The sequence below is a fragment of the Umbelopsis ramanniana genome (assembly GCF_025399195.1).
Source record: "Umbelopsis ramanniana AG unplaced genomic scaffold K450scaffold_28, whole genome shotgun sequence".
Taxonomy (NCBI): domain Eukaryota; kingdom Fungi; phylum Mucoromycota; class Umbelopsidomycetes; order Umbelopsidales; family Umbelopsidaceae; genus Umbelopsis; species Umbelopsis ramanniana.
This window is the reverse complement of record NW_026252114.1, coordinates 1-25,373: the sequence shown is the minus strand read 5'-3', so window position 1 is coordinate 25,373 and position 25,373 is coordinate 1. Positions and strand designations below refer to the sequence as shown.

The 25,373-nt window shown below is 42.6% G+C and overlaps 10 protein-coding genes and 1 non-coding gene across 11 annotated transcripts; 7 read left to right on the top strand and 4 right to left on the bottom strand.

Moving 5' to 3' along the window:
- Positions 1 to 76: 76 nt before the first annotated feature.
- K450DRAFT_294704 (uncharacterized protein) lies at positions 77 to 2,548 on the bottom strand. The gene is made up of 5 exons (XM_051593605.1): positions 2,285 to 2,548; positions 2,030 to 2,217; positions 1,559 to 1,955; positions 795 to 1,487; positions 77 to 720 (listed from the first exon to the last, which is right to left on the bottom strand). The coding sequence occupies exons 1-5, from the start codon at positions 2,501 to 2,503 to the stop codon at positions 235 to 237; spliced, it is 1,983 nt and encodes a 660-aa protein (XP_051444513.1). The 5' UTR covers positions 2,504 to 2,548; the 3' UTR covers positions 77 to 234.
- Positions 2,549 to 2,728: 180 nt separating this feature from the next.
- Positions 2,729 to 7,883, bottom strand: K450DRAFT_241319 (uncharacterized protein). Its single transcript, XM_051589073.1, has 19 exons — positions 7,750 to 7,883; positions 7,560 to 7,664; positions 7,397 to 7,493; positions 7,267 to 7,337; positions 6,957 to 7,186; positions 6,792 to 6,891; positions 6,651 to 6,724; positions 6,113 to 6,589; positions 5,478 to 6,049; positions 5,318 to 5,416; positions 5,175 to 5,256; positions 5,003 to 5,112; positions 4,735 to 4,939; positions 4,167 to 4,664; positions 3,719 to 4,093; positions 3,511 to 3,631; positions 3,333 to 3,440; positions 3,125 to 3,267; positions 2,729 to 3,059 (listed from the first exon to the last, which is right to left on the bottom strand). Exons 1-19 carry the CDS (start codon positions 7,793 to 7,795, stop codon positions 2,799 to 2,801), a joined length of 3,774 nt encoding a protein of 1,257 aa, XP_051444512.1. The 5' UTR covers positions 7,796 to 7,883; the 3' UTR covers positions 2,729 to 2,798.
- A 78-nt stretch (positions 7,884 to 7,961) lies between these two features.
- K450DRAFT_241307 (uncharacterized protein) lies at positions 7,962 to 9,419 on the top strand. Its single transcript, XM_051589072.1, has 6 exons — positions 7,962 to 8,368; positions 8,439 to 8,649; positions 8,711 to 8,852; positions 8,921 to 9,024; positions 9,088 to 9,155; positions 9,230 to 9,419. The coding sequence occupies exons 1-6, from the start codon at positions 8,206 to 8,208 to the stop codon at positions 9,361 to 9,363; spliced, it is 822 nt and encodes a 273-aa protein (XP_051444511.1). The 5' UTR covers positions 7,962 to 8,205; the 3' UTR covers positions 9,364 to 9,419.
- Positions 9,420 to 9,761: 342 nt separating this feature from the next.
- K450DRAFT_57914 (uncharacterized protein) lies at positions 9,762 to 10,990 on the top strand. Its single transcript, XM_051593826.1, has 6 exons — positions 9,762 to 9,857; positions 9,922 to 10,078; positions 10,182 to 10,203; positions 10,287 to 10,395; positions 10,468 to 10,503; positions 10,576 to 10,990. Exons 1-6 carry the CDS (start codon positions 9,852 to 9,854, stop codon positions 10,705 to 10,707), a joined length of 462 nt encoding a protein of 153 aa, XP_051444510.1. The 5' UTR covers positions 9,762 to 9,851; the 3' UTR covers positions 10,708 to 10,990.
- A 148-nt stretch (positions 10,991 to 11,138) lies between these two features.
- Positions 11,139 to 12,618, top strand: K450DRAFT_241298 (uncharacterized protein). Its single transcript, XM_051589071.1, has 4 exons — positions 11,139 to 11,493; positions 11,576 to 11,709; positions 11,777 to 12,177; positions 12,255 to 12,618. Exons 1-4 carry the CDS (start codon positions 11,166 to 11,168, stop codon positions 12,502 to 12,504), a joined length of 1,113 nt encoding a protein of 370 aa, XP_051444509.1. The 5' UTR covers positions 11,139 to 11,165; the 3' UTR covers positions 12,505 to 12,618.
- Positions 12,619 to 12,626: 8 nt separating this feature from the next.
- K450DRAFT_241297 (uncharacterized protein) lies at positions 12,627 to 14,100 on the top strand. The gene is made up of 4 exons (XM_051589070.1): positions 12,627 to 13,012; positions 13,087 to 13,197; positions 13,266 to 13,496; positions 13,567 to 14,100. Exons 1-4 carry the CDS (start codon positions 12,787 to 12,789, stop codon positions 13,962 to 13,964), a joined length of 966 nt encoding a protein of 321 aa, XP_051444508.1. The 5' UTR covers positions 12,627 to 12,786; the 3' UTR covers positions 13,965 to 14,100.
- A 577-nt stretch (positions 14,101 to 14,677) lies between these two features.
- Positions 14,678 to 16,763, bottom strand: K450DRAFT_241288 (uncharacterized protein). Its single transcript, XM_051589069.1, has 8 exons — positions 16,508 to 16,763; positions 16,348 to 16,440; positions 16,045 to 16,137; positions 15,837 to 15,975; positions 15,419 to 15,770; positions 15,140 to 15,334; positions 15,001 to 15,065; positions 14,678 to 14,935 (listed from the first exon to the last, which is right to left on the bottom strand). Exons 1-8 carry the CDS (start codon positions 16,577 to 16,579, stop codon positions 14,733 to 14,735), a joined length of 1,212 nt encoding a protein of 403 aa, XP_051444507.1. The 5' UTR covers positions 16,580 to 16,763; the 3' UTR covers positions 14,678 to 14,732.
- Positions 16,764 to 17,414: 651 nt separating this feature from the next.
- Positions 17,415 to 21,504, top strand: K450DRAFT_241281 (uncharacterized protein). The gene is made up of 6 exons (XM_051589068.1): positions 17,415 to 17,883; positions 18,130 to 19,423; positions 19,494 to 20,108; positions 20,177 to 20,311; positions 20,403 to 20,609; positions 20,672 to 21,504. The coding sequence occupies exons 1-6, from the start codon at positions 17,674 to 17,676 to the stop codon at positions 21,250 to 21,252; spliced, it is 3,042 nt and encodes a 1,013-aa protein (XP_051444506.1). The 5' UTR covers positions 17,415 to 17,673; the 3' UTR covers positions 21,253 to 21,504.
- Positions 20,979 to 21,665, top strand: K450DRAFT_241279 (uncharacterized protein). Its single transcript, XM_051589067.1, has one exon. The coding sequence runs from the start codon at positions 21,273 to 21,275 to the stop codon at positions 21,573 to 21,575; it is 303 nt and encodes a 100-aa protein (XP_051444505.1). The 5' UTR covers positions 20,979 to 21,272; the 3' UTR covers positions 21,576 to 21,665.
- A 1,342-nt stretch (positions 21,666 to 23,007) lies between these two features.
- On the bottom strand, positions 23,008 to 23,551 carry K450DRAFT_241272 (uncharacterized protein). Its single transcript, XM_051589066.1, has one exon. The coding sequence runs from the start codon at positions 23,289 to 23,291 to the stop codon at positions 23,127 to 23,129; it is 165 nt and encodes a 54-aa protein (XP_051444504.1). The 5' UTR covers positions 23,292 to 23,551; the 3' UTR covers positions 23,008 to 23,126.
- A 1,217-nt stretch (positions 23,552 to 24,768) lies between these two features.
- Positions 24,769 to 24,841, top strand: K450DRAFT_t53. The gene has a single exon. It is a non-coding gene; the product is annotated as a tRNA-Ile (tRNA).
- Positions 24,842 to 25,373: the final 532 nt, after the last annotated feature.

Sequence of the window (25,373 nt, the reverse complement as noted above, 5' to 3'; positions counted from 1 at the left end):
CCCACAGTGGCTGGTAATTTTGCCATTTGCATGACTGTCATCTATCTGCGGTTTTGGCTCATGAAAAGATCAAGATATATGGTAATACAAGATGCAGTTTTATTTCTGTGGAATAGATGCAGCAAATGAAACGTTCTATCAAAGAGGATGGTGATGCGAGAAAGATAAAAAAGAAAAAAAATAAAAGAAATTATAAAAACGGGCGGGAAAAAATGTGAAATCATATAACAGTATTTAACGTCTGTCTCTCTTGCCAACAGCAGCTTTACCACTGAAAAGATGCTTGGGCATCTTGGTTTGAATGTCACGATCGGCTTCACCACGCTTAGCGAAGAGATTTGATCGTCGTTGAGACACCTTCTTTTGTTTGTCTGCTTCGACCTTTTGCTTAACATTACGAAGACCAGCAGTGCTTCTATCTCTGATCATAGAGTCTCCTCGTGGAAGAACACTAGCCTCTCTGACGGCATCATCGGCTCTAGATTCAGATCGTGCACGCTTGCGTGTAACGCTGCGAGCACGGTCCACGACAGCACTGGCATCGATGCCCATCTTGGACAAGTGATCATTCATATCATCAACAGTGCTAGCACGACCTGCGACCATCTTGGGTATAATGTTACGATTGCCCTTGGCTGCACGATGGGCTTGGACGATGAGCTTCTTCTTTTCACGAATAGTTTCAGCAGTTGCCTTAAGCTCTTCTTCTTCAGAATCAATCTAAAAAAACGAGACATGATTAATATCCATTATCGAATTGTGTAAACTCACGCTTTATATTTCTGTGTACTTACAATTTCTTCTTCAGATTCATAGAATCCTTCCTTCTCCAAGCGCTCTTCCTCACGCTCCAAAGCCTCCAACTTCTCCTCGATTTCAGGATCAATGAAATCGGCAATGTTGTGACCTTCCCAAAATTCGGGAATGACATCGTATTTCCAGTCTTCGGAGGCAAGGTCGTATCTCTCTGTTAACGTGTAAATCAAATAGATCAGTAAATGTGTATCGAGAAAGACCATTATGTCACCGGGAAACTTACTCTTGAAGTCAGCACTGTAAACACCAGCACCACCATTCTCGGCTTCAATGTCACGTTCAAGGCGACGTCTGTTAGGATCCTTCATGTCGAATCTGGCACGACCAACGGCAGCCTGAGGAATTTGAGCAGGACGGTCAACATTATCTCTGGCAACAGGTTCGGCCAAATGGATTTTGTTGATAACGTCATTGATCTTTTGACCCTTCATCTTCATCTCGACTCTAGCAGCCAACAGCTTGTCGCAAGAGGTGTTACGAACTTGCATGACATTTTCATCCAAGTAGCAAGACATAGAGACCATGGTGACACCATCCTGGTCGACAATGTCCTGAATCATCTTTTGCTGATCTTCGGGAAGATCCTCGGGCTTAACCTGATCAATTTTGTTGATAACCAACATGGTTGGCTTGTTGGCAAAGAGAGGCTTAATGCTGTGGAAAAGAGCAACCTACACACAAACGATTAGTAAAAGCCTTCATTTCTAACAAACGTTTGCTCCATTGTGTATGGCTAACTTACCTGATCGGCAACACTGTAACCACACTGTTCAGACAAATCCATAAAGTACATGATGCAAGATCTCAAATGGGCCATAGCAGTGATAGACTGCATTTCAATGGTATTTCGCTCTTCCAAAGGATGATCCAAAATTCCGGGAGTATCGATGACTTGCCATCTCAAATACTTGTAATCCATGTGACCGACGAACAATGACTTGGTAGTGAAAGCATAAGGTTGGACATCTACATCAGCTCGAGTAACTTTGTTGATGAAGGATGACTTTCCAACATTGGGATAACCACAAATCAAAAGAGTTCTAGTGTTGGGGTCGATGGAAGGAAGACGAGCCAAATGCTGTCTAACTTGTTCCAAATAGGCCAGCGAGTCCTTTTGGCGCTTCATAACTGTTGCCATTCTAGCGAAAAAAAATAATTTGATTAACGCTCTGAAACCGAATTGTAATAAGCGGTCCTAAATTTTTTTTCTTACCTTCCAAGGGCGGCCTTTTTAAGCTGCTTACATCTGTACAAAGAATCACCAAACTTCAACAGTCTGCAGTAATCCTTTGCGACTTGATCAATGAGATGGCGAGCTGTGTTGACTTGACCGAGGGCAAGTTTGTAATGGTCCTTGTCGTAAAGGACGTTCATCAGATCAGAATAGAATGGGTGGATATCCTAAAGCAGGGCCAAAGGTTTTAAGTATAATGAACATTGGTAGTATTGGCTAGCTAACGAAACTTACATCGAGTTTAGGGAATTCATCCAAGATCAACTTAAACTTCTCATCGAAAGAATCTTGAGTGAACTTGACTTTGCGCATGTAGAATTGTCTGATTCTGCCAATATTGTAGTTCTTGTGAATGACGGTAGGAGTCTTTCTCTGGGTCTTGGACAAGACAATGTCGACGAAGTCGGTTGACGTCGGCACCGGCTGTATTTTCTTGAAGTTGTACAATGACATTTCTTTAAAGTGTACAGTAAGAAGGAGCCGTCTGCTATACTCGAGGAACAATTCTCAGAAAAAAAAAAAAAAAAAGAAAAAAAAATCGAAGCTTATGACTGCCAGTCACAATACACGTGATATACACTTTCTTAACTCCCAAAAAAACCTCCCAAATTTTTACGTTCAGGCTGGAAAGGCCGTCGCGTGTTCACTTGTTACATAGCCACAGACGAAACACTATCATATGAGATCAGAACTTTGAAGTAACTTGCTACATTTATTTACTGTTAAGATAAAGGCAATGTGTAGTCGTTCAGCTGCTTGCTCTTGCAAGCTCCTCGTGAAAGCCGTTCAACAAATCCTTTCTAACTTTGGAGTCCACCAAGTGTCGTGGACCATTCTTCAAAACCTCTTCAAAATTATTAATAGCCGATCGCAAGTTGCTAATATCGAGCATTTGCTTTTCTGCTTCCGTGACACTTGGTCCAGCCAAATAATCTAACCAGGAACGTGTCAGATATAGTATCTGGGTCAGCAAGTAGTCTATTTCGTGCTGGCCACGCCATGCCGGTCGCTGTAATGAATACAGACATTAGTACTGTAGCTGGATCTAATTTTGAGCAGATTTTTTTCACAAACCTTGGCATCGAATATCACTAGGTAAGCCTCAAAGAGCATTTCATATGGTACACCAACACTTCGCATGGTATTGATGACCCAGCCTGGCTCGACTTGATCGATGTAGGAGTATGCAAATTGTTCGAGCATTTCACACAACACATCTACGTAGAATACAATGTCAATGGTGACAATGAGTATTGCTTACACAGCTTATTGAAACACTTACCTAGTGGGAAGGCGAATCTAGATGGGAAGAAACGTTGACCAAGTCTTCGAACATATGCAGATAAAGACGCCAATGCACTTCTATTTTGCTGCTTGGCGAATTCCTCGTCTATGAAACGTTTGACAGAATTGATTAGCCATAGTAATAAAACCTCAAACTCTGACGATTCAAAACTTACTTTTCCGAATGATTTCAGTCCAAACATGAGTGGTCAATGATAGATCATTGTTGTTGGAGACTTTGAAAATTAGAAGCATTTGCTCCAACATGTTAAACGGCTCAGCAAAGTTATGATATAACTACAGGTATTGGAGAAAAGCAACAACGGTTGGTTAATTTTCCACTAAAAAAACGCCTCATTGCAACAATGGGTACTATGTTCATACCTCAGTCACAGTCAGTAACTGTGTATTGATAACGGCCAATGATCCGGTTAGGTCCATGGTTTGCTGCAATACCTGTCGTATTTCAACTTGTACTTCAGCAATTTCCATCGTTTCTTCTAGTACACGCAAGAGATTGGTGATATCTGTTTGGTACGATTTGGCCTTGAAGCTGCGGGCATTTTCTATGGCAGTCGACAGATATTCGACACGCTGGTTAAGATCGATTTCAGCATCGGAGGTGGCCAGTTGCTTAAGGCAAATAGCAGCTTCGTCATGTCGTCCATTTCGTCGATAGTATTGCCATAGTAAGCTTGATTTTTCGGAAAAGAACGGTCCATGGGATCTGAGGTAAGGAATAACATAGGGAGTGTTGACCTGAAAGTTACCAGATACATATTAGATCACATTGTTATGTGTGCATGTATACCAAATTTACATGGGTACTCACCTCAAGTAATTCTTGGGTCATACCCTCTCTGAGGAACCATTCGTACAGCTCAAAATGGAATACACGGTCATCCGATGCAAGTGCTTGACCGAACACTGATTCTTTGTATTTTATAGGATCGCCGCGGCAGACCCTTCTATCCACAGTCTCTTTGCGTGACTCGCTCAAATACTTGGCGTCAACCAACAGATCGAAGACGCAACTGTAGCACTGGCAGCGTAAAGAATAAGTTGCTTCTCTTGGGTCTGGAGTTGGCTTGCCTTCGTCAAAGTATGATGTACCACTGTTTTGAGGATCGATAGCTCTGGCACAGGCAAGTGCAAGTTGGATTCCACCAACGGCGAATCCAAGATTTCGATAGTCGAGGCAGATTTCGCGCAACTTATTGTAAGGAATAATTCCAGCAACATTCTTGAACAACTCCAGTGACCGCTGCAGAGATGCTTCTCTCTCCTCCTCTGACGATACGTCCTTTGCAAGTTTCAAAAACTCGACAGCCTGAATAGGAGCAAATGATAAGTAAGTATGCGACATTCCACATTGCTATCTACCAATACAATTCACTCACCTTGTAATACGTAATATCATTTGCATTGCAGAAAGTGCTGCATCCTGCTTGTAGCGCATCACTGATAAGTCTGTTGGATGCTTGACCAGTACGGGAATTTATGAAAATAGTTGCGAGTTCTCGTGTCAAAAGTCGCCCTTGCTCGGTGATCAAGATGTTCTCCAGTGTGAGTTCCTTGAGGCGATTTTGCACATCCGGAGAAACACTGGACCAGAATTACTATGTGGCCAACATGCGACTGCCAGTTCAATACGGATCGATGGCTTACCTTTGGAATGTCTTTGCTGGATTATTATAAAATATGTTTTGGATAAAGAAGATTGCTTCGATGCACTGGCCAAGAAGTTGGTATAAATCATGCAGGGATTGTTGTTCATTCTGAAAAGTCGGATGTGTCAGACACTGCCACCATTGACATTGCATAATACTATCTTACTTACCAATAAGGGCTGCAAAAGTCGTCGATCTATAGACTGGTACTTGGATTCCGACGGACTAGGCAAGGCATACAATGAAGGCCGCCTGTAAACAAGGAATATTAGCAGACATGCATATATCACGGAGAAGAACTTTGTAAACTTACGAATCCATAAACTTCTTCAGTGCGGCCAAGTTTTTTTGAATTGAAGTGAAAACATGCTCGCCGATGAGACCCTGTATATTCACTGAAGGTTCTGTGGGCCTAATGTCGACATCATGGTTAGCTCAGGTCCCAAATAATTAGGCAAACGCTCTAAACTCACTTGACTTCAAACAGCTTTTGTTTCCAAGCTGGTCTAACAACTCGTGCAAGATACAGCGCCAAGCCATCATGTCGGCCACTGTAGCTAGTCTCCACTTGTACCAAAGGTCGACCAAGATCATTCGAAACAGATGGATAGCTGCTCTCCTTTAGCGTTGGCTCACCACCAAACTGGTAGAAGACATCGGCAGCAGATATTGAGAGAGGGTTGGCAGGCTCGCCGTTCTCGTTAGAGTTAAAGCAAACGATCTCCAAGCACATCGCACAAGCTTCTATTCGACCGTAATGCTGAAAGAAGGCAGTGAGCTCTTTTTCCCTCATCATCAGATTGGAGCTGTTCTCTATAAGCAGTTGTTGAAGTGTATCGACCGGCCGTTGCTTGACGAATGATGTTAAGCCATTGTTTCCAAGAACAAGGAACTGTCGAGGAGGCATTGCAAGATGCGCGCCTAATTCACTAATGCCAAAGTCGGTCAGTTTTGATGTATTGTTTAAATACTCTGCAATAGCCCACGTCTTGCCAGGAAGCTCCATACGGTTACTGAACTCTGCCAGTGGCATTTTAGAAGCCTGCTAGCAATCGGATGTTAATCAACACTTCATTCTCTCCAGACACCTGCCATTGCAAATACTTACTGTTTGAGAGCTAAGCATAATTTTGCCAGTATCAGGAGCTGCAGTAATAAGGGTATCGCATCTTTCGTTGTCGTCCTTGGCAGCCAAAAATACGGCATCTTCATATAAGGTTATGCTGATATTAGCGACGTCTGTATCTCTGCCGAGAAGCCCTAATGATCTGCCATTTTGTTGCGATGGTGGTATTCGAACATGCACCAGTTCCAAAGCATTTGGAGGAGTTGAGGGTGGTATGGGAAAGCTGTTGCGCAAACCATTGCGATGATGTGTGAAATACAGTCTGCATCCGGTCGATGTGACAGCGACGAGATGAATCTTTTTGGACTCGCGCTCAGATATTGGGTGGATAGACACAAGTTCAAAATTTTGAGTTTCAAGTAGAGGAGAAGTTGGGCACATGAGCTGAGCAGATTTGCAAACTTCAGTGTTCTTTGCTGCTCGAGTAAAGCCCTTGTCGTCCACTGACAGATACACAACCTATGACCTACCGTTAGAAACCGTCCCTCGCGTTCATTTTGATATGCATTACATTCTTTACCTCAAGATTGGACTTCTTTGAAAGCATATAGAGAACATTGCGCGCTGTATCTATTGCAATGGCTTTAATGGGATCTAGGGAATATGACTGTCAGTAAAAGAGAATGCGTACAAGGTTAAGAAAAAACCATTATTGAAGTACCTTCGGGGCGGAAGTTGAGAGGAGTTGGTATATATCTAGCGTATGAGCTTGAGGTATGGTTGATCAAACGGCAGCGCTTTCGAAACCAGCTTTCATTTTGCTGTCGACATCCTTTTAGTACATAGGTTACCTCACAAGTAGTCTTAGTATTCGCTTTGCACATACCTGGTACTCCATTTCATATACATGTCCATCACTTCCAGTCATAAAGATGCGTCCAGTACTTGATCCATGAATGCTGGTCATAGACACATTGTCGGATGGAACTGATAGATATGTAGTGTAAAGAGTGTTTCCGGGCAAGGCGTTTTCTCTCCCGGCTGAGACACCAAGCAAGATTACCTCCAGCGGCGTTGCGATGACGAGTACATGGGAAATATTATCGATCATCATTTCTAAGCCAAAGAAAAAAAATTGAAGGTCAAATTTTTGTGGACAATGGCTTTCATTGCAAAGTTGTAACAGAAGTTAATACCTGGTTTAGGTTTTACCAAGCCAACGCACACAATGACTTGATCCTGATCTTCATAGCAAACAAAGTCATATCTGTAACGGTTCATGTTAAAGGTACATTCCGTGTTGCGGATATAAATCAAATGGCTTACCCGTCCACGTAATTCCACAAAAACAGTCTATGGTCGAAAGTTATCCAAGCTCGATCAATTTCCGGAAATAAGCCCATAAAACTTCTACAATGCATGTCTATACAAGTATGTTATAAATCAATGCTTGCTGAAGCTAAGGCTGTTAGATGTTGATATGCCTTACCTTTTAGTTGTTCTGAAAGTACGTCGGGCAATGGGCGTGAAACCGCTTTCATGAATGGTTGTTTAGAAGCGCCAAGAGGTTGTTCGTATTCACCAGAAGTTGGAGCTAAAATGATAGAAGTGTAGAGTAAGCGTTGGTTTCAGCAGGAAGATTAAAGCGTTCGAGTCGAAAGTGTTGGACGAAAGGTTACACATTAGGAGATCTGCAAGATCTGGGTATTTGCTATCTCTTCCCATTTGCCTTTCAAGCACTTTTCCTGCCTCAAAAAGTTGCTTCAAAGCGTCTGGAGGTGCAGACACCTGGCTTTGGAAGCTGCTTGTTGCCAGGAAAGACATGACGGACAGGGCAAGACTGATCGTAGCTGACCTTTCGCGTTTTTTGAGAGGAAAAATCTCTGAGTGACTGTGACGTCGGCTTTTTCAGAGCCGCAATGATCAAGCTTTAAACCACTGCTGCCTTCAAAAACGTCAAATTACAGCAAAGTCGGCCATACTTCCTGTACGCTCACCATTTCAAAAGGTCTTGAATAACAAACTTGCGAGTCCCATCGTCATAGCAAGGATTACAATAGACTTAATTCCTATTCGACAATTGCCTCTTAACAGCCGTCCTAAACGCGCTTTGTATAGCTATTGCGAGACACGGGATGAAACAGACGCTTAGTTTCGAACTGACAATCTCCCAGACAATAAGTAATTCGATTGAAGCTACGCTCTCATCCACCATTTCCTTCAACATGCCAAGCAGTGCAAACTTAAGCAACCAAAGCGCTCCAGAGCCGGTAACAGACAACGATAATCCTTTCTTAGGTAAAAACGCTACTGTTCAGGTACAATTTTGTACAATTATGACAGCAAAAACCTAATATAAATGCATTAGCCAATTCAGATGACGAAGAACATAGTGAAAGGGAGAGCGAGTCTTCAGAAGGAGAAGACTCAGATAGCGATACAGATACGTCCCACATAGAAGGCGTCCGGAAGCTATCCGAGATTCGCTTTCCTTCCCGTGTCGATGGCTTAGTCGCGCCTGGCATAAAGTGTTCCAGAGACAAAGAAGCAAAAACTATGTCAATGAAGCAGGCCGAAAGGTACCATCTTACGATACCATACGAATTATTGGGATTCACTTATAAATGATTACGTCTGCAGATTGCGCAATATCACGAACGATGATCCTCTACGTACGCCTGAGAAAATGAGTGGAACATCATACTCTGATGCAAATCAGCAGTCAGATACTGATATTGCGCGTACACCTCAAAAGTCAACTAAGAGGTCAAGACCTGAAGAAGTTAGTAAGCTTGCAGTGGATCAAGCGTTCCAAATTTTCCCCAAGTCTCACTGCTCATTTGTATTTAGGACTACGTGACACCTACAAAGAGTATAGTACGAACACCACCGCCATTTGGAGCACCTTTAATCGGATATGATCCTAAATACATACCAAAATATGCGCGATCTAGGTAAGCGATCGCTTAAACAAAGGGATTTACCATGACAAAGAAGTTGAACATAGTACTTGACAGAACCAAGCCAACAAAGTTTAGTAGTACTACACCAACAAAAGTGTGCCGGAGCCCAAATAGAAAGCAAAGTAAATAGCATTGTAGTTCACGTTGGTATTGCTGATAGCTTGTGTAAATAACGAAATCCCTAACGTCTAAACAGGTAGCAAGTCTGACAAGTTCTCGCGCAAAGCATCACCTTTCCATTTCTCTAAGCTATCAACACAACCAGTAACCACACCCATAGCATCACCTTCAAAATCCAGCTCTTCTAGTAGCAATACACAGCATGCATGACTGTAAAGCACCAACGAAGACCCTACGAAAACCTCATTTTTTCACTAGATCATGACAGCTGACTGTCTTTGCTGAACAACCAAAAAATACGATGCATGGCTAGTTTTTCTATCACAACACTGCCTCGACTTCATTTCTATGGAATTGCTTCAACCTTAGCAAACGCTTTATTTCTTGTCGACAAAAAATTATAACCATATAATGCACAACGACAATGTATATTTGTTCTTTTTTTTTCAACCTACCTGCCACATACGTACGCAGAATTGCAAACATCTTTTAAATTGTTCCCTGTCTTCCTCTTTCTTTGTTCAAAAGTAGATAAATTTGCTTTTCACTTGAATCGATATTGCAACTGGGTCGTGATTGAATTGGTGCGCTGAGTTTGAACAGCGTGGTGCGTGACAAAGTTGCCCGCCTAAAAATGGCGGACACAGCCTAAAGCTCATCTCAACCCATTCATTCATCTAGTAAAGCAGCAGGCCACAATGGGAGTATGCATCACTACTTATAACGAACGATCAGAACCAATCAGTGTACTTATCATTTTCCATTCAGATAAATTGGCTTCTTCTTGTCAGTAGGCAAGGCAAGGTCCGCTTGACAAAATGGTTCATTACCATCCCACCAAAGGAGAAAGCAAAGATCGTAAAGGATGCTACACAACTCGTTCTTGCACGAAGAGTCAAGATGTGCAACTTTCTCGAGTATAAAGGTACGGATGGGATGGCTTCAGTGAATGGATGCACTTTGTCCAATTTCATAAATGCGGAGTGACACGCTTGAGATTCTAACATTAGCATATACGTTACCATTAGATACCAAAATCGTCTATCGAAGGTACAAAACGGTTTGATATATCTTCATTGAACAGATCAGAATGTGTTTATTGAGCCAGCAATGGAATGATTTCTATCTCTCAGATATGCAAGTCTCTTCTTCGTAGCCGGGATTAATTCAAACGATAACGAATTGATAACTCTTGAAGTTGTTCACCGATACGTCGAAATTCTCGACCGCTACTTTGGCAATGTAAGTATTTGTACTTTTGTAGATTGCACAAGTAGAAATTGACAATTGACCAATCACCAACCATTTTCTCAGGTCTGCGAACTTGACCTAATTTTCAACTTCCACAAGGTAACCTCAACACATTGTCTAGTGTTTCCATGAGTTGTATCTGAGTTACTGAATGTTTCAACCTGTCTATAGGCTTATTTCATATTGGACGAACTGCTCATAGCTGGCGAGTTGCAGGAATCCAGTAAAAAATCAGTGCTACGAGTAATTACACAGCAAGATCAATTTGAGGAACAGGAAGCGAATGAACAAAAGAATTCATAAATGAGATGAATAGTATAACTGACTGAATACATGTGGTTTTTTTTTTTTGCAAATTAAATGGATTGTAGTTTATCCGAATGAAAAACTCTCTTGATGACACAAGATGTCCCCCTAGCGTTTTGTTATGACACACCTCTCTCGATCGAACATTCTCCGCTCTGCGCCAATCACTGCCATTTTTCCTTGTGACAATTTCGTTCAATGATAGTAAACCCTCCGAGATCTAATGCTTATTATCTGCAAATGTCATGAAATAAAAAATGCGCGTTGACGATGATTTCGTTCATCTTCAATGGCTGCCAAAAGTTGGCCAGCGGGCTAATTTTTGCAGGTGGTGAGATCGAATTTTTGCATTTTGTGAGTCAAGTTGCAGTCACAAAACAGATGGAACATCTCCGTGCAAATATAAAAGTTGAGTTTGACTTTCATCTGTTCACCCGGTCCTCCCGACTTTAAATATGGCATCGCTGATAAAGTCCCTGTCCAAGTCTACTTCTTCTTCTCTCCTTTCTCGCATCGTTACTCCATCTATTTCACACTCTACTATGTCTTCTTCCAACTCTTTCTCAACCCAAACTTCAAAACCACAACATTTCTTGTCAACTGCTGACTTGACAAAGGATCAGCTTTATAACCTTTTGACCCGATCAATTGAGCTTAAAGTTGAGGCAAAGTATAATGTTTCCACACCTACTCGTCCGCTCACCGGAAAGACCCTCGCCGTTATGTTCTCAAAGCGCTCCACACGTACTCGAGTCGCCACTGAGTCTGCCATGGCATATTTAGGTATGGACGCGTAATCATGATCAGCAAATATGCTTACACTCACCATCGTACTAACTAAATAATGGTCGATCTTCATATTTAGGTGGACACGCCATGTTTTTGGGAGCGCAGGATATTCAACTCGGTGTGAACGAATCCCTTCTAGATACATCTCGCGTAGTCAGCTCCATGGTTGATGGTATCATGGCGCGAGTTGGTGGTCATGACGAAATTGTCGTAAGTAAACGTGTGGCCCCTTTTTTTTGTATTCCTGGTAGATGAATGTTAACCCCCTTCACTATAGACTTTGGCAAAGGAGTCTAGTGTGCCTGTTATCAATGCACTCTCCGACAAATATCATCCTACCCAGATCTTGGCTGATCTTGTCACACTCCACGAATATCGTCATCATAAGACACTCAACCCTACCGAATATACAGCTCATCAGCAACACCCTAGCGAAACACTTCCTGGTTTGAAGGTAGCATGGGTGGGTGATGCCAATAACATCTTGCAAGAGCTTATGGTTGCTCTTCCTAAAGTTGGTATTCATCTCAGTGCTGCTTGCCCCAAGGGGTATGAGTGCCAACAAGATGTTTTGGACATCGCCAAGGCTGAAGCTAAGAAAGAAGGCACTCAACTTATCTTCACCACATCTCCTGAGGAAGCTATCAAAGATGCTGATGTCATTGTCACTGATACCTGGTATGTCCTGTGTCATAGCCGACTTTCGGTGGTCAAAAAGCAATAGTACTGAAACATTCTAAATATTTTAGGGTCAGCATGGGCCAAGAAGAGGAGAAGGCTAAGCGATTGGCTGAATTCGCGGGCTATCAAGTTACCATGGACTTAGCTAAGCGTGGAGGCGCCAAACCTGATTGGATCTTCATGCACTGCTTACCTCGAAAGCCTGAAGAAGTTGATGACGAAGTGTTCTACTCTGATCGATCATTAGTCTTCCCTGAGGCAGAAAACCGAAAGTGGACCATTCTTGCCGTATTGGATTCCCTTCTCGTTAAAAAGAGTCTTTGAGTTAAAATAGACGTGCCAATTAAATACTTCCTGACTGATCATAAAAAAATTATAAAGAGGTGACGTCGTATCTTCCCATTCATCTCCCCCATCCCATCTCTCTGTCTGCCAACCCAGCAATCCAAAAACGGAAGAAATCTCCGTAAGGTTTGAGTATTTTCCTCGAGTTTCTTTGCGGGGTTTCTGGGGCGTGACTTTGTCGCTCGACTTATTTAAGAGTTGTTTTCTTTCAAAAATATCATCTTTCATCCCCTTTTCATTTGAAAATCGTTAGAATACAAAATGGCCTCTACTCTTACTTTGAACCGCACTGGCGACAAGATGCCCTTTGTCGGATTTGGCTGCTGGAAGGTTGCCAACGAGGATGCTGAGAACACCATCTACACTGCTATCAAGAACGGCTACCGTTTGATTGATGGTGCTGCTGACTATGGCAATGAAGTCGAGGTTGGCCGTGGTATCAACAAGGCTATCAACGAGGGTATTGTCAAGCGTGAAGAACTTTTCGGTAAGAGATTTTTTGTATGGATGGCGAGAAATCGCGTGAAACCCTTGTACAGAAAGCTGACCCCACCTGCTCAGTCACCACCAAGTTGTGGAACACCTACCACAAGAAGGAACATGTCCGTGAAGCCTTCAACAAGCAACTCAAGGACCTCAACCTTGAGTATGTTGATCTTTACTTGGTTCACTGTGAGTACACAAATGCTGTAAGGGTCTGGTAATTGGTTAGGTTTTTGACTGACAGCGTATTTCCATAGTCCCCGTTCCCTTGAAGCACGTTGCCATCGAGACCGCTTACCCCCCTGGCTGGTTCCAGCCTGGTGAGGAAAAGGTCACTCTTGACCGTGCTCCCATGCACGAGTGCTGGGCTGAGGTTGAGAAGTTGGTTGAGGATGGTCTTGCCCGCAACATCGGTGTCTCCAACTTCAACGTTCAGCTTCTTATGGACCTCTTGACTTATGCTAAGATCAAGCCTGCTGCTCTTCAAGGTAAGCCTAAATGAAAATAGAAGGCCTGTTTATAGTCACGTCGATTAACAGTGTCTCCCCCATGTTTTAGTCGAACTTCACCCTTACCTTCAGCAAAGCACCTTCGTTAAGTGGGTCCAGGAACAAGGTATCCAAATCACTGCTTACAGTTCATTCGGTCCTGCCTCCTTCGTCTCTCTCGGTGTTGACCATGCTATCACCGCTGCTCCTCTCCTTGAGCACGATGTCATTTCCAACATTGCTAAGGCTCACAACAAGTCCAATGCCCAAGTTTTGCTGCGCTGGTCCGTAGAGAAGGGTATCGCTGTCATCCCCAAGTCCTCCAGCGAGGCTCGTATGGTCTCCAACCACGATGTCCTTTCATGGTCCTTGACCGAGGCTGATATGGCTCAGATCGCCAAGCTTGACCTTAACATGCGCTTCAACGATCCTGTCACCTATGGCTTCAACCTTCCCATCTTCAACTAAACCAATACAAAAAGCACCTTCATTGTTATATAGCGGATAAAGGTTTATTTCCTTCCTTACACCACAAAATCAATAAGCAGTATCTATAACACAAATAAATATAACCGCTTATTCAACTGTAGCCAACGTGTTCATACGGGGAAAGAAGAGTGTGGGATACGGGGAAGGAGTTTTTATTTTGAGTGTGCGTTCTTAAATTTCCATGCCGGTCTCTAGATTTTGAGAGTCTGGAAGGGCTGCTAGTAAGTCATCATCAAGATCGCCCCACATGTCGTCGTCCGCTTCTTCATCACTCCATATATCTATGATGTCTTCATCGTCTTCCTCGGAGCCATTGGTGTACAATATGGAACCGCAGTCTAATGATGCATGTAACACAGAAGACCGTGGAGTAGTTGCTAGAGGGAAATAGGAGTCAGAATTTTTTTTTTTGGTCTGTATTACCTAACGTGGCTGACCAAAAACTATTTTCCCGGCGGGCACCGAGTCGGTAAAAACAACCTTACCTAGATCAGTCTTGCTTCCCACAAATTCCCAGAACTCAGGCTTATTAACAGGATGGTAACTTGCTGGTAATCTACGAGAATGCATCATGCCCCTAACTGCTAGCAAGCTTTCGTAATGCGTGCCAATCTTAAAATGATAAAACGAAAGGAACGTTGTCAGACACTGTTAAGTTTTGTTTTGTTACAACTGGATAAAAGGGGACGTACATGTCCTTCACCGAAAGAAGCAAGATGGTTGGCCAAACTTAGATAATCCATAGCATTAGCACACGAATCCATGTCTTCCATGAATGGAGGATAATTCTGATGTAACCATAAGATGAATGTTTGCTCCGGAACACAAAGGGAAGCAAGTATATCCTAATAACAATAGCAACCAATGGTATAAGAGATATAATCTATCGGTAGTCACATATAAGCTGCTAATTACCTCTGGGTTTGATTCTAAGATTCCCTTTGACGTCCCTAAGTCAAATTGAACTGCATGAGCACGTCATATCAAAGACAACCTTATATAATTCATGACTTACTTTTGGCATATAGAACTTTGCCGATTGCGTGAAAGAGATCTAGAGATGCTTCTCGACTCATCGTACTAGATGGAGAAAGATCAGCTGTCGTTAGAATGAAAAGTCGATTGAGTACTTTGCCAGCGTGAAGCATATTTACCTCGCCTCTAAATGACCAATATTATCATTATGTTGCTTTGGAGTGGCGTAAAACTGAAGGTTGTTGATAGCACTTCTGATATCTCCATTACTCACAGCTGCAATTGCCTCAAAATCTATTGATGCCTCTAGCGCCTCACATTTGTATATTGACGAGATTATTTTTGTAAGCTTTTTCGGAGTGATTGAAGTGTATCTGATGTTTTCGAAGGGACGAATCGCTAGAATTAGCATGCATCTGCAAAATACTTCGAACCGACAGGAAGGTCCAAACGCTTACTGAATTTTTGTACAGAATGCGGACCGTAGGATGTCCGCTGGTATGGCCCCTCTTTCTGAAAAGTCATAGGTATGTCTCTTATAACCTTGAGCTGGTTCATCGCCGCGACTCTCTTCGATGGTAGTGAGCATCAAAATTACAGGCACATGAGTATCAGTTTTTTTGCAGATACTCCGTATAAAGTTGTGAAATCGCTGTCTTGAACTTTCATTGCTAAGGTCTGGTATATCATCTATCAAAATAACCTTCTTTCGTTCTTGTGAATAAAAATAGGTCGTACTTCGGAGCGCCTTGTCATGCCGTAATGAACGTGTTAAATACTCGATGAAATTTGACATCATCGACTCATGGTCTAATCTTCCGGTTACTAAAAAGTAGTACTATCACAATACCGTCTTTCCTCTATCAAGCATCTTACCTTGCTTATCTTCTAAATCACTCCATTTTGTTGTCGGACCAAACGGCATCCATTCATGTATATCAAATGCCATCGCACGGGCCAAAGTTCGTACCGTTGTGCTTTTACCACACCCTGATGGACCGCTGATAATCAAAAGCTTTCCAACAATATTATTTTCAGCATTTATTTCAACCCCACGAAATTGTTGCCTAAAATTTGTATCTACCTTGTTCCCGTTCTGTGTGTTTGTCCGCAAGGATTCGGTGATCCAATCTTTCACCGCACGCACCTTGGCAGGTGTTACGGCTAGATCTTTCTGCTCACATCGCAGTAAGTGTCCTATAGCCCTTCTACTTATTCTGAGTGCTTCCAATTGATACGCTCGCTTACCTCTGATTTGGGGATGTATTTTTCAAACCATAAGCTAGTTGTGTACTCTGCTTTGCCCGCGTCTTCAAATATGGTTACAATCAATGATACCTGGACTTCGCTCTTATTTCCCGTCTTTCTTACCTGATCTATCCCATACTATATCATCCTTTTTGCTACGTCTTGTTGGTGAGGGTTGTCTCTTCCGCTTCTTATGAAATGTCTGACTGGATGTGGTTGGCAATAGGAATCGCTGTAATTTCAAAACAATTAGGCAAAACCGAGGTCACTGATTCATGTTGCTGTCAGTAATAACTTACTGGACTTTTTGGGGTTCCTGCTTCGCTTGAACTTGATGGAGAATGTAAATCGCCACCATTATAAAGGGACATCAGCGAAGGCCAAAATTTGTGACGATTGTCCCCGGCTTCTTGCTTTAAATTTTTTTTTCTTATGCTAAAATATAGAGGAACACCACATCGCGTTAAAAAAGCTGTGTTCACAGGCCGGGTTACTTGACTACGTCCATCATCCCTTGCAAACACTTGAACAGATAGAGACTGATTTTCATTCGGTTTAGTTCAATTACACTGTAGGGAAAAGATAAAATATATTTAAAAAAAAAACCACGTTCATACTTTATAATCGTCGGCAAGGTAAACGGAAGATGTAAAATTAACTTTGGATTGTACGGACTGACACTGCTGGCTGAAACAGCGTTGAAAACGCCATTGTGATCACTGGGAACACAACACATACTCAACTCTGTACCACTCCTTTGCCTTCAATCTTCTTGCTTTGCCAAAGTACCACTGCTAAGGTCAACCCAAGGCACAACCCCAACGTATCCTAAGCCGCCATTGCATTGGGAGAGACTTCCGGCCATAGCCAGTACTCCTACTGACAATGAAACACACGCCATCAGCACCGATGTTGTGGGGTCGGAAGTCGAATGTGGACAAATTACGGTTGCAATGGCATATATAAAAGAACCATTTTAGCCCTAGGGCTTAGCAACAAAGTAGTGCCTGCAGCTGTTCAGGCACTAGCATGCAGAGCATCTCAGTTCTGTTAGCAGATCTTGTGGCAATGGTTTCAAAAAGAATACCGCTATGCTCACTTTTGAGCGTGTTATATTAGGTACTCATGGATTGACTTGCCGACGTTCTGGGCACGTTTTTAAATACTTTCAGTAACTCAGATTTGAACGAATTACTTACGCTCCAGTTTCCCCTCAGTAACGACCCCCAGCGAACAAGGCTTTGCAACACGGCCTCATTTCAGCAAACGCTTAATTTAGAATCAAATACTCGTTCAGGTCCCTTGCCCTTTTCCTAACTTTTCTTCTTTTGCTTTCTCTCTCTCTACCTCTGCCTTTCTTCTCTCTCTCTCTCCTCTCCTTTTTTTATTATACCTCCAATCCTTTTGAAGTCCCAACTCCCAAACCCTTTCTCATTGACGCATCCTTGAATGCCTGCTCAAAACTATGGAATCTACACTCAAACACGATGACCTGTCCGATATTGCAAATTCCGTACTTGTTCCTCAACATGAACCGGAACCAACACCAGAAACGACTGTAATCCAGTCGCAGAATACCACCACGCACAAATGCGAGAAATGCTCGGAACCTTTGACTGGTGATTTCATAAGAGCCCTTCATCGCACTTTTCACATCAAGTGCTTTACATGTGCTGTAAGTTACATGTGCATTTCCATCTTTTAGTTCCTTTCCTTGATTGGCTTGTTTTTGAAGTCAAGGAACGAGTTTTGCTCACTTGACTATCAGCATAATCCGAAGTTGTGGGACTCTGGCGTGATAATCATCTCACCCGGTCCCATCAAAATACCGTTTATGCATTAGTCCAGCTGATCCAGCTCAATTTTATTTCTACATTTTTGTTCCTGGAGCAATGTGCATTAACAACTTTTATGTTTATAGGACTGCGGTATTGATGTAGCAGCAAGTTTTTTCCCTATCGAAGTGGATGGAAAAGTTCAACCTTTATGCGAGCGTGACTATTTTAGAAGACTGAACCTTGTATGTGCTAGCTGTGGAGAAGCCCTGAAAGGATCATACATTACTGCGCTTGGTCAAAAGTATCACGTAGAGCATTTTACTTGCTCTCTGTGCCCAACCGCCTTTGGACCGGAAGACTCCTATTATGAAAACGATGGCAAAGTATTTTGTCATTATCATTATTCTCTGCAATTTGCTGTCAATTGTGCTGGATGTGAGACAGCTATTCTCAAGCAATTCGTCGAGATCGATAAAAACAATGTCAACGAACACTGGCATCCTGAATGTTATATGATCAATCGATTCTGGAATGTCAAATTATCTCAGACTTTCTCGGAAGGCGTCCCGGATGGGCTAACGGAAACTGTCCACAAACCGATCCCTACTGCTAGCGAATTGAAAAAAGCACAATCCGATATGGAAGATCAAATGTATCAGATTTGGACCGTTCTCTCTGCTTTTGAAGAATCTGCTGCTGCTTGTATCTCCGATATGTTATTGCATGTATCCAATGGTGCATATATAGAAGGTGTCAACATGGCAAAACGCTTCATCACCCACGTTGATATTTTGTTCGCCGCCATCGACTCGCTAAAATCACAATTCGAAAAAGTCGGCGATTCACTTTTGTACACCTCAGAGGCGAAAAGGCTCTGCAAGAAGATTGTCAATTTCTTCTCGTTGTTGTCGCATACCCAGGAAAATGGCATGCAGATGATTGGAATTACAGAAGAGCTGCTGTCACTTGTTACTGGTCTGGCCCATTACCTCAAGATCCTAATTCGTATAGCATTGAGCGGGGCTTTGAAACTCGAGAAAAAGTACCATTCTCAAGTTGCTATTCCCAATTTTTTAAACGACCTCATGCAGCTAGCTTCACGCGAAGAAAGAGCTGAATTGGAATCTGGCCTGCATGTCACTTCAGACCTATGCCAAGTTTGTAAAATCACTTGTGAGGAAGAATGCTACAGGTATCACCAGAATCGCTGGCACTGCGACTGCTTTAAATGCTCAAGCTGTCATTCACCTTTGCAAGCAAATTTGGACAACACCAAATTGCATCTCGATACCATGAAGATCTATTGTAACACCTGCACTACTACTTTAAAGCTGGAAAACATTGAGGCAAAGTTTGATTATGTTACGAAATTGCAACAGTATTCATTCCTTTTGCGAGTTGCCCTTCGCCGACTTTACACCCTTTTGGATTACTCAGGTATGGAGAGAGGAGCATTCGATTCGAAAATATTTTATTTTTCCAAGTGTTAAATGTTAAGTTCTTTTAGAGCATATCCCTACCATGGACTATGATGGTCAGAAACTCAAATCTACCAGCGTTACACCCGCTGGCCATCTGCGTGAGGACAACCGATCCAAATCATATTCGAATGCTGATGATACATCTGCTGCTATCCATCTTGGCGATATCAAGCGGATGAAATCCACCCACATGCGTCGGAAAATGACTACCTCTTATCGCATGGGTAAGCGCTCGGTGCTTATGGAGACACCCAGTCCGACCACAGCAGTACCTACCAACGAGGCAGATTACTTTGGAAGCTCTCAGTCTTTGAATACAAGCCCTAGAGGTGGATCGCCTATTGAGATGGCGCCTCGAAGCGACGGTGCACGTCCTGATAACAGCAACAATTCCTATCGTCCACGTGTGTACCATAGCAAGTCAGCATCTAGACCAAAGGCTCATTATCTCGCAGAAATCGGTGCACTGGATTCTTTTATGATGAAGTATTTGGCTGTATTGCACATGGAGCAACTAGTTCGAGAGTATTTTACATTGGAAGAACTAGTGGATTTAATTGACGACAAGAAAAATGAAACTCTCTGGGGCAAGTTTGTCACCAGTTTGAAGGCCGGAAACAAGAAAGCTGTTAAACCAAAAGGTAAGGCCGCCGCACAGTGTTCAGAAATAGCGCGCAGACTTTGGTTACTTACTCTGTCTTACTCACAGAGGAAGGCACTTTTGGTGTACCTTTTGAGGTTTTGATTGAACGGACCGGTGTTGAATCCAACTTGGGTGCTGGTCCATCCCGCTTGCGCATTCCTTCTTTTATCGAAGATAGTCTTTCCGTATTGAAACAAATGGGTATGTACACGCTTCTTTTTGTTCGGTCCGGTCCCTTGGCTATCGCAATGCTGACTTGTATTCCATCTTTTGACTTTTTACATATAAAAAGACGTTTCGGTCGAAGGTATCTTCCGAAAGAACGGCAACATTCGACGTCTCAAGGAACTTAGCGAGGAAATCGATAAAAATCCAGCTCAAGTCAATTTGGCCAATGAAACACCTGTTCAAATTGCAGCTCTTTTGAAAAAGTTTTTGAGAGAACTTCCGGAACCGCTACTTACCTACAAGCTTTATAAGCTGTTTGTCGTTTCTCAAAGTAAGTTATATGTGGATGGAAAGTTGGGATGACTTGAAAAACTAACAACACTTTACCTTCAGAGCTCGAAAATGAAGCGGAGAGAAAAATCGTTCTTCACTTGGCATGCTGCATTCTACCAAAACAAAACCGAGATACTCTGGAAGTCCTGTTTTTATTTTTGCGGTATGTGGCCACATTTGCAGACGGTGATGGCAGCAAAATGGACGTTGGAAATATTGCAACTGTGATTGCTCCTAATGTTTTGTCGGCGCGTGGCAAAGATCCAAACAAAGAAGATACATGGCATTGCGCTCAGGCAGTGAAGATGCTTATTGAACACCAAATCGATTTCTGTCTTATACCCGAGTATTTGGAGCCTATGTTGCTAGAATTATCTTATGGCGAAGGTCTCGCGGAGCTCAACCCACGAGAGGTTTTGAAACGCTGTGGAAATTTGATGAAAGCTAAAAAGAGCCATTCTGGTAGCCAATCTTCTACTCCCAGCCGAGATATAGAGAACTCTCCTCCAAGCGGCACGACGGGTTCTATTCCCATCGTGCAAGTCGATGTAAAGCCACCTTATCTATCTTCTTCTCCAACGGCACTTGCATCAACATCTTATTTACCTAGTTCTACTCCACCGAATGCACTATTGAGATAAGCTATTGTCTTGTCATTTTCATGTATATTTATTCTAAAAACGCATTTTGGCTTGCGGCCAATAAAATTCTCATTTGTTTTGCCTTTGCCAACTATTCAACTTGGCTGTCCATTCGAGCTTCTCTTTTTCTTAAAAAGATAATAACGTTACAAAGGTTAGATCATGTCATTCAATCTGGGTTGGGAATTTTCCAAGGTTTTGCAAGTTCGTACGAGTTGACTGTGCGGTCGCATTCATGCCATAAGTCACACGTCTGTCTTGTACTGAGTATCTGCAAAGACTTTAGCTCGGTAGTGACAAGTACAATGTGCGGTGAATACTAGCCAGTCTCCTTGTCACCGAATAAACTGATGTTGCCCCTCTGACTGTTCAAGGCATGTGGTGGACGTAAGTGGAGTTACCATGTTTTTGAGGGAATCGGTTCGTTTACACATCGGGTATACGACTTGAGCAAGGTTGGTTGGAAGCGTACCGCTTTTCAAGGAACATAGGTGTTTGACCAGATGCAGGCATTACGTATTATCAACTTCTGGTTCGAGTTTGCGGTTTCTTGCATTTCGAGTAGACTTTTTTTTTTTGGAAAACAAGGGAGCAAAAGCTACCATGGAAACCTGGGACAGGTCAGAAAGCCTTCTCGCTTGCTTCAAGTAAAGTTTTTTTTATTGGTGCTCTACAGAGCCCGACTATGAAAGGCAAGTGGCTAAATTTTTGAGTAAGAAACATCTTAGTACAAGAGAGGAATGAAAACATATTTAAACATACCAAGTCCTTCAAAAATAGTCACCGATTATGTTACCTTTCGCGCGGCTAGTAGGCTACATACTCGAAGCACTACACCGGGAGTAGTGGCGGGGGTAGTTACTTTTCGTGGGTGGGGGGAGGTTCGTCAATATGAATGGGATAGACCGGGATTTGAGAGGAAAAGTTAGGTATAACCTTTCTCGAACAAGGGTACGCTCGCTTCTTCAGGCCATTTATCCGCTCAGTCCTGTCTTTCACATTAGCATTGCTTTCTGCCGAAGTCAAAAAATTTTGATATGCATGCAATTGGTTGGCTAATCAAGAACTTTTCCTGCAAGCTGTTGTCCATCTTCATTCACCCAGAGAAAATCTAGTTGAAGATCTGTATCCACCGCACCGGCCATATCTAGTAGGTCGAGGAGCTCTGGCCCAAACTCAATCTTAGGTGAGTTGCCTTGTACTAACTTCTTGAGTTCAGTTAGGGCTGTTTGCGAGAGTCGTGCTCTTCCTGCAAATTGGCAGATAATCGTTGAACGGAATTTCTGTCCAAGTAACGGTAGCCTACCTTGGCAAGCTAGATAGCTACTTGAGCAAGGCTCTCAAGGTAAATGCTTAACTCGCCCAGCATATCCTATATAGTGTGAACCGGTTGTTTTCGGCATTCAAAATGGTGCATTTGGTGGGACTCCATCGGTATCCCAATGGTTGGGAGTGTGCTCCTGCAATTCCCCACTTTGCTTGTACAGCTTCTCAACATCTTCTTTCTTCAGAGAAGGGAGGTTCCACGTCCTTTTGATTGATTGGGGTATCAAGATAGCACCGTTGTCATCGAAGAGAGAACTCAGGTGCACCATCTTGTGGTCGGATGATAAGGAACGTTCCGTTAAAACCTCCATCTTCGCGTCAGTGAGTGGACCAATGCTGAGGAAAAATCGATGATGATGCTGGAGAAGGTGGTTTTGCTTTCTGTGTTAACAGAGTCGAGACACTAAATGCAAGTTGTCGGTTCAAAATGGGCAGCGAGTGTCTTTCAGTTCATCATAGGAGGGTCTGCCACGTGAGTTCCAGATTCGGTCACCAAGCCATTCGCCGATGCGACCATTGAGGTCGCCGCAAATGATGGTGTTTGTGTGCTAGGGATTTACGACAGCACGTTTAGACATTCCGGGAGTCCAATCGGGTGGAAGGTATGTACATGCGAGGGTTAGGTTGCCGACAGAAGCCAGCAAAAGGGTAACGGGATGATGAGGAAAGGAAAGTGACGGTGTAAGGAAAAGGAGGGATTTACTAAGAGACATATACTGGCCTGGCAGAGCCTCTAAGGCTGCTTTTAGGTTCAATAGCACGGCATTTATGTTGGCGCTAGGTGGTTGGAAAGCCGGTTTTAATTGGCAGTAGCTAGGTTTTGACCATGACAGTAAGTAAAAGTCTTGACAATAGGACACAAGGTCGTCTATAGCATTGACCGATAGGCCGTTTGCATGAGCAATCCTATGTTTATATTCATAAGTTTTCTTTAATTGGCTCTTCCATTTCGTAATCGACAGGGCGGAATGTGCGGATATTCTCTCGGCGGGTGATTTTGTTCAATTCTTCAGCGGTTATCCAGGCTTCTCGATGAAAGAGCGGCCGACGGAGTGTGAACGGGGAACTGCCTATGTGTACTAATGCACGTAGGTCCAATAAGAGAAAACGCTTACTTTTGAGCAAAAAGCAAAGGATCAAAAGCCTGCACAGATGCTTCTGATTACAAGTGGGAAGATTCAAAATATAAAGGCTTGATGGAGAGGGTTCTCCTGAAGGATGTTGAGTCGAATATATGCTGGAGCGAGTGGTAGTAAAAGAAGTAGCAAACAGTCCGCAAAAGAGGCCCTCGAGTTGTGCGCATAATTTTATGCTTAGGATGAGGGCGCGTTCAATTATGAAGGACAGATTGCACAGATGTCAAAAGACAGCGATTGATGAGCTGCGGTGATCGCCGTTCATGATACTGAGACATATGTTTTGAAGATCTTCCAGAGTTTTGGAGTCGCCAGTAGTAGAAGACATATCGCCAATGTATATTCAAACTGCTTTACAGAGCACATAAATAAAATGGTCGACCATACTATTCAATCGGCGGAACATCCCGGATAATCGCAGGTTAAGATCATGGCTACGAAGATGCGATCCCGCTTCAAGTTGGGTCAGCAAACAGGTTTTTGAGAAAAATCCTGGATGAGTATATATGTGGGGAACGATATTACCCAGTGGCGGCGCATTTATTTCTGTCCAAGTTTTTCCTTTGTAGATTGAAATGTATGCTGACAATAAATTGCAAGCCATGAGTTTTGAGTTACATATGACGCTGAGACTGTTCATCGTGAATAGGATGGTTTGCTCCTGATTCTGAAACAGGAATGAGATAACTTCGCTGAGAGCTTCCTCACTTCCACGTATTCCAGAGTTTTTTTTTAAATAAAAATTACGAACACTTTTATTTTGGCTCAATTCGGCGGGTTGCCTATGCTTATAGCGCATCGCAGGTGTTGACGTCGTCAGGTTAGCATTTTGCGATCGAGAGCGGAGTCTCAAAAAAAGGGAAAAGACGATTATATGGCTCAAAAAAATGTATTCTTTACTATAACTGCATGCTAGCAAAGGCTATTACTAATATAAAGCAGCTGACAAAATTTGAAATGATTAACTCCATAATCCACTGAGTAAACTGGCTTTTAAATATTACGTAGTTGCTCATTTGAATAAAATTGCGACAGAGTCACTCCTCAACAAGAAGCTCGCTTAGCTTAGTCGGTAGAGCGTGGTGCTAATAACGCCAAGGTCACAGGTTCGATCCCTGTAGTGAGCAATTTCTTTTTTTTAATATTTATCGTCCTTTTCATGAGACAAATAAGGTGCTTTTCATCAAAATGACCTTAAATCAGTACAGGTTTATTGCTGTTTACTTCTTCAGAACTACCCAAAAAAAAGAATTATATTTTCCTATCCCGACTAACAGTGAGCAGCAATAATAAGATCATATTTTTTTGCAAGCTGTATATTATTAAATAATTTTGCCGGTCAGTTATCATGTATTGAAAATACAGTCCTTTTAGAAATAATTTGCGCTGACATCATATAAGTTTAGCTTCGTATCAAAATGTTGAACTCTGCCAAAAAATTAAAACGGATATCTTCCAATATACGATTGTTTTCTTCGAATATGCACCTCTGCCTACCACAATATGAGCTGACTGCTTATTTGCCAATAGCAATTTCATAAAATCATGAGATAGTCTAAGTTGGAGAAGTCAGTCCCGCTGATCTTGAACATATATCATTCTTCACTTGTGTTCACCAATGCTGATATCTACATCTATTAATCAACTTTTATATCTCGC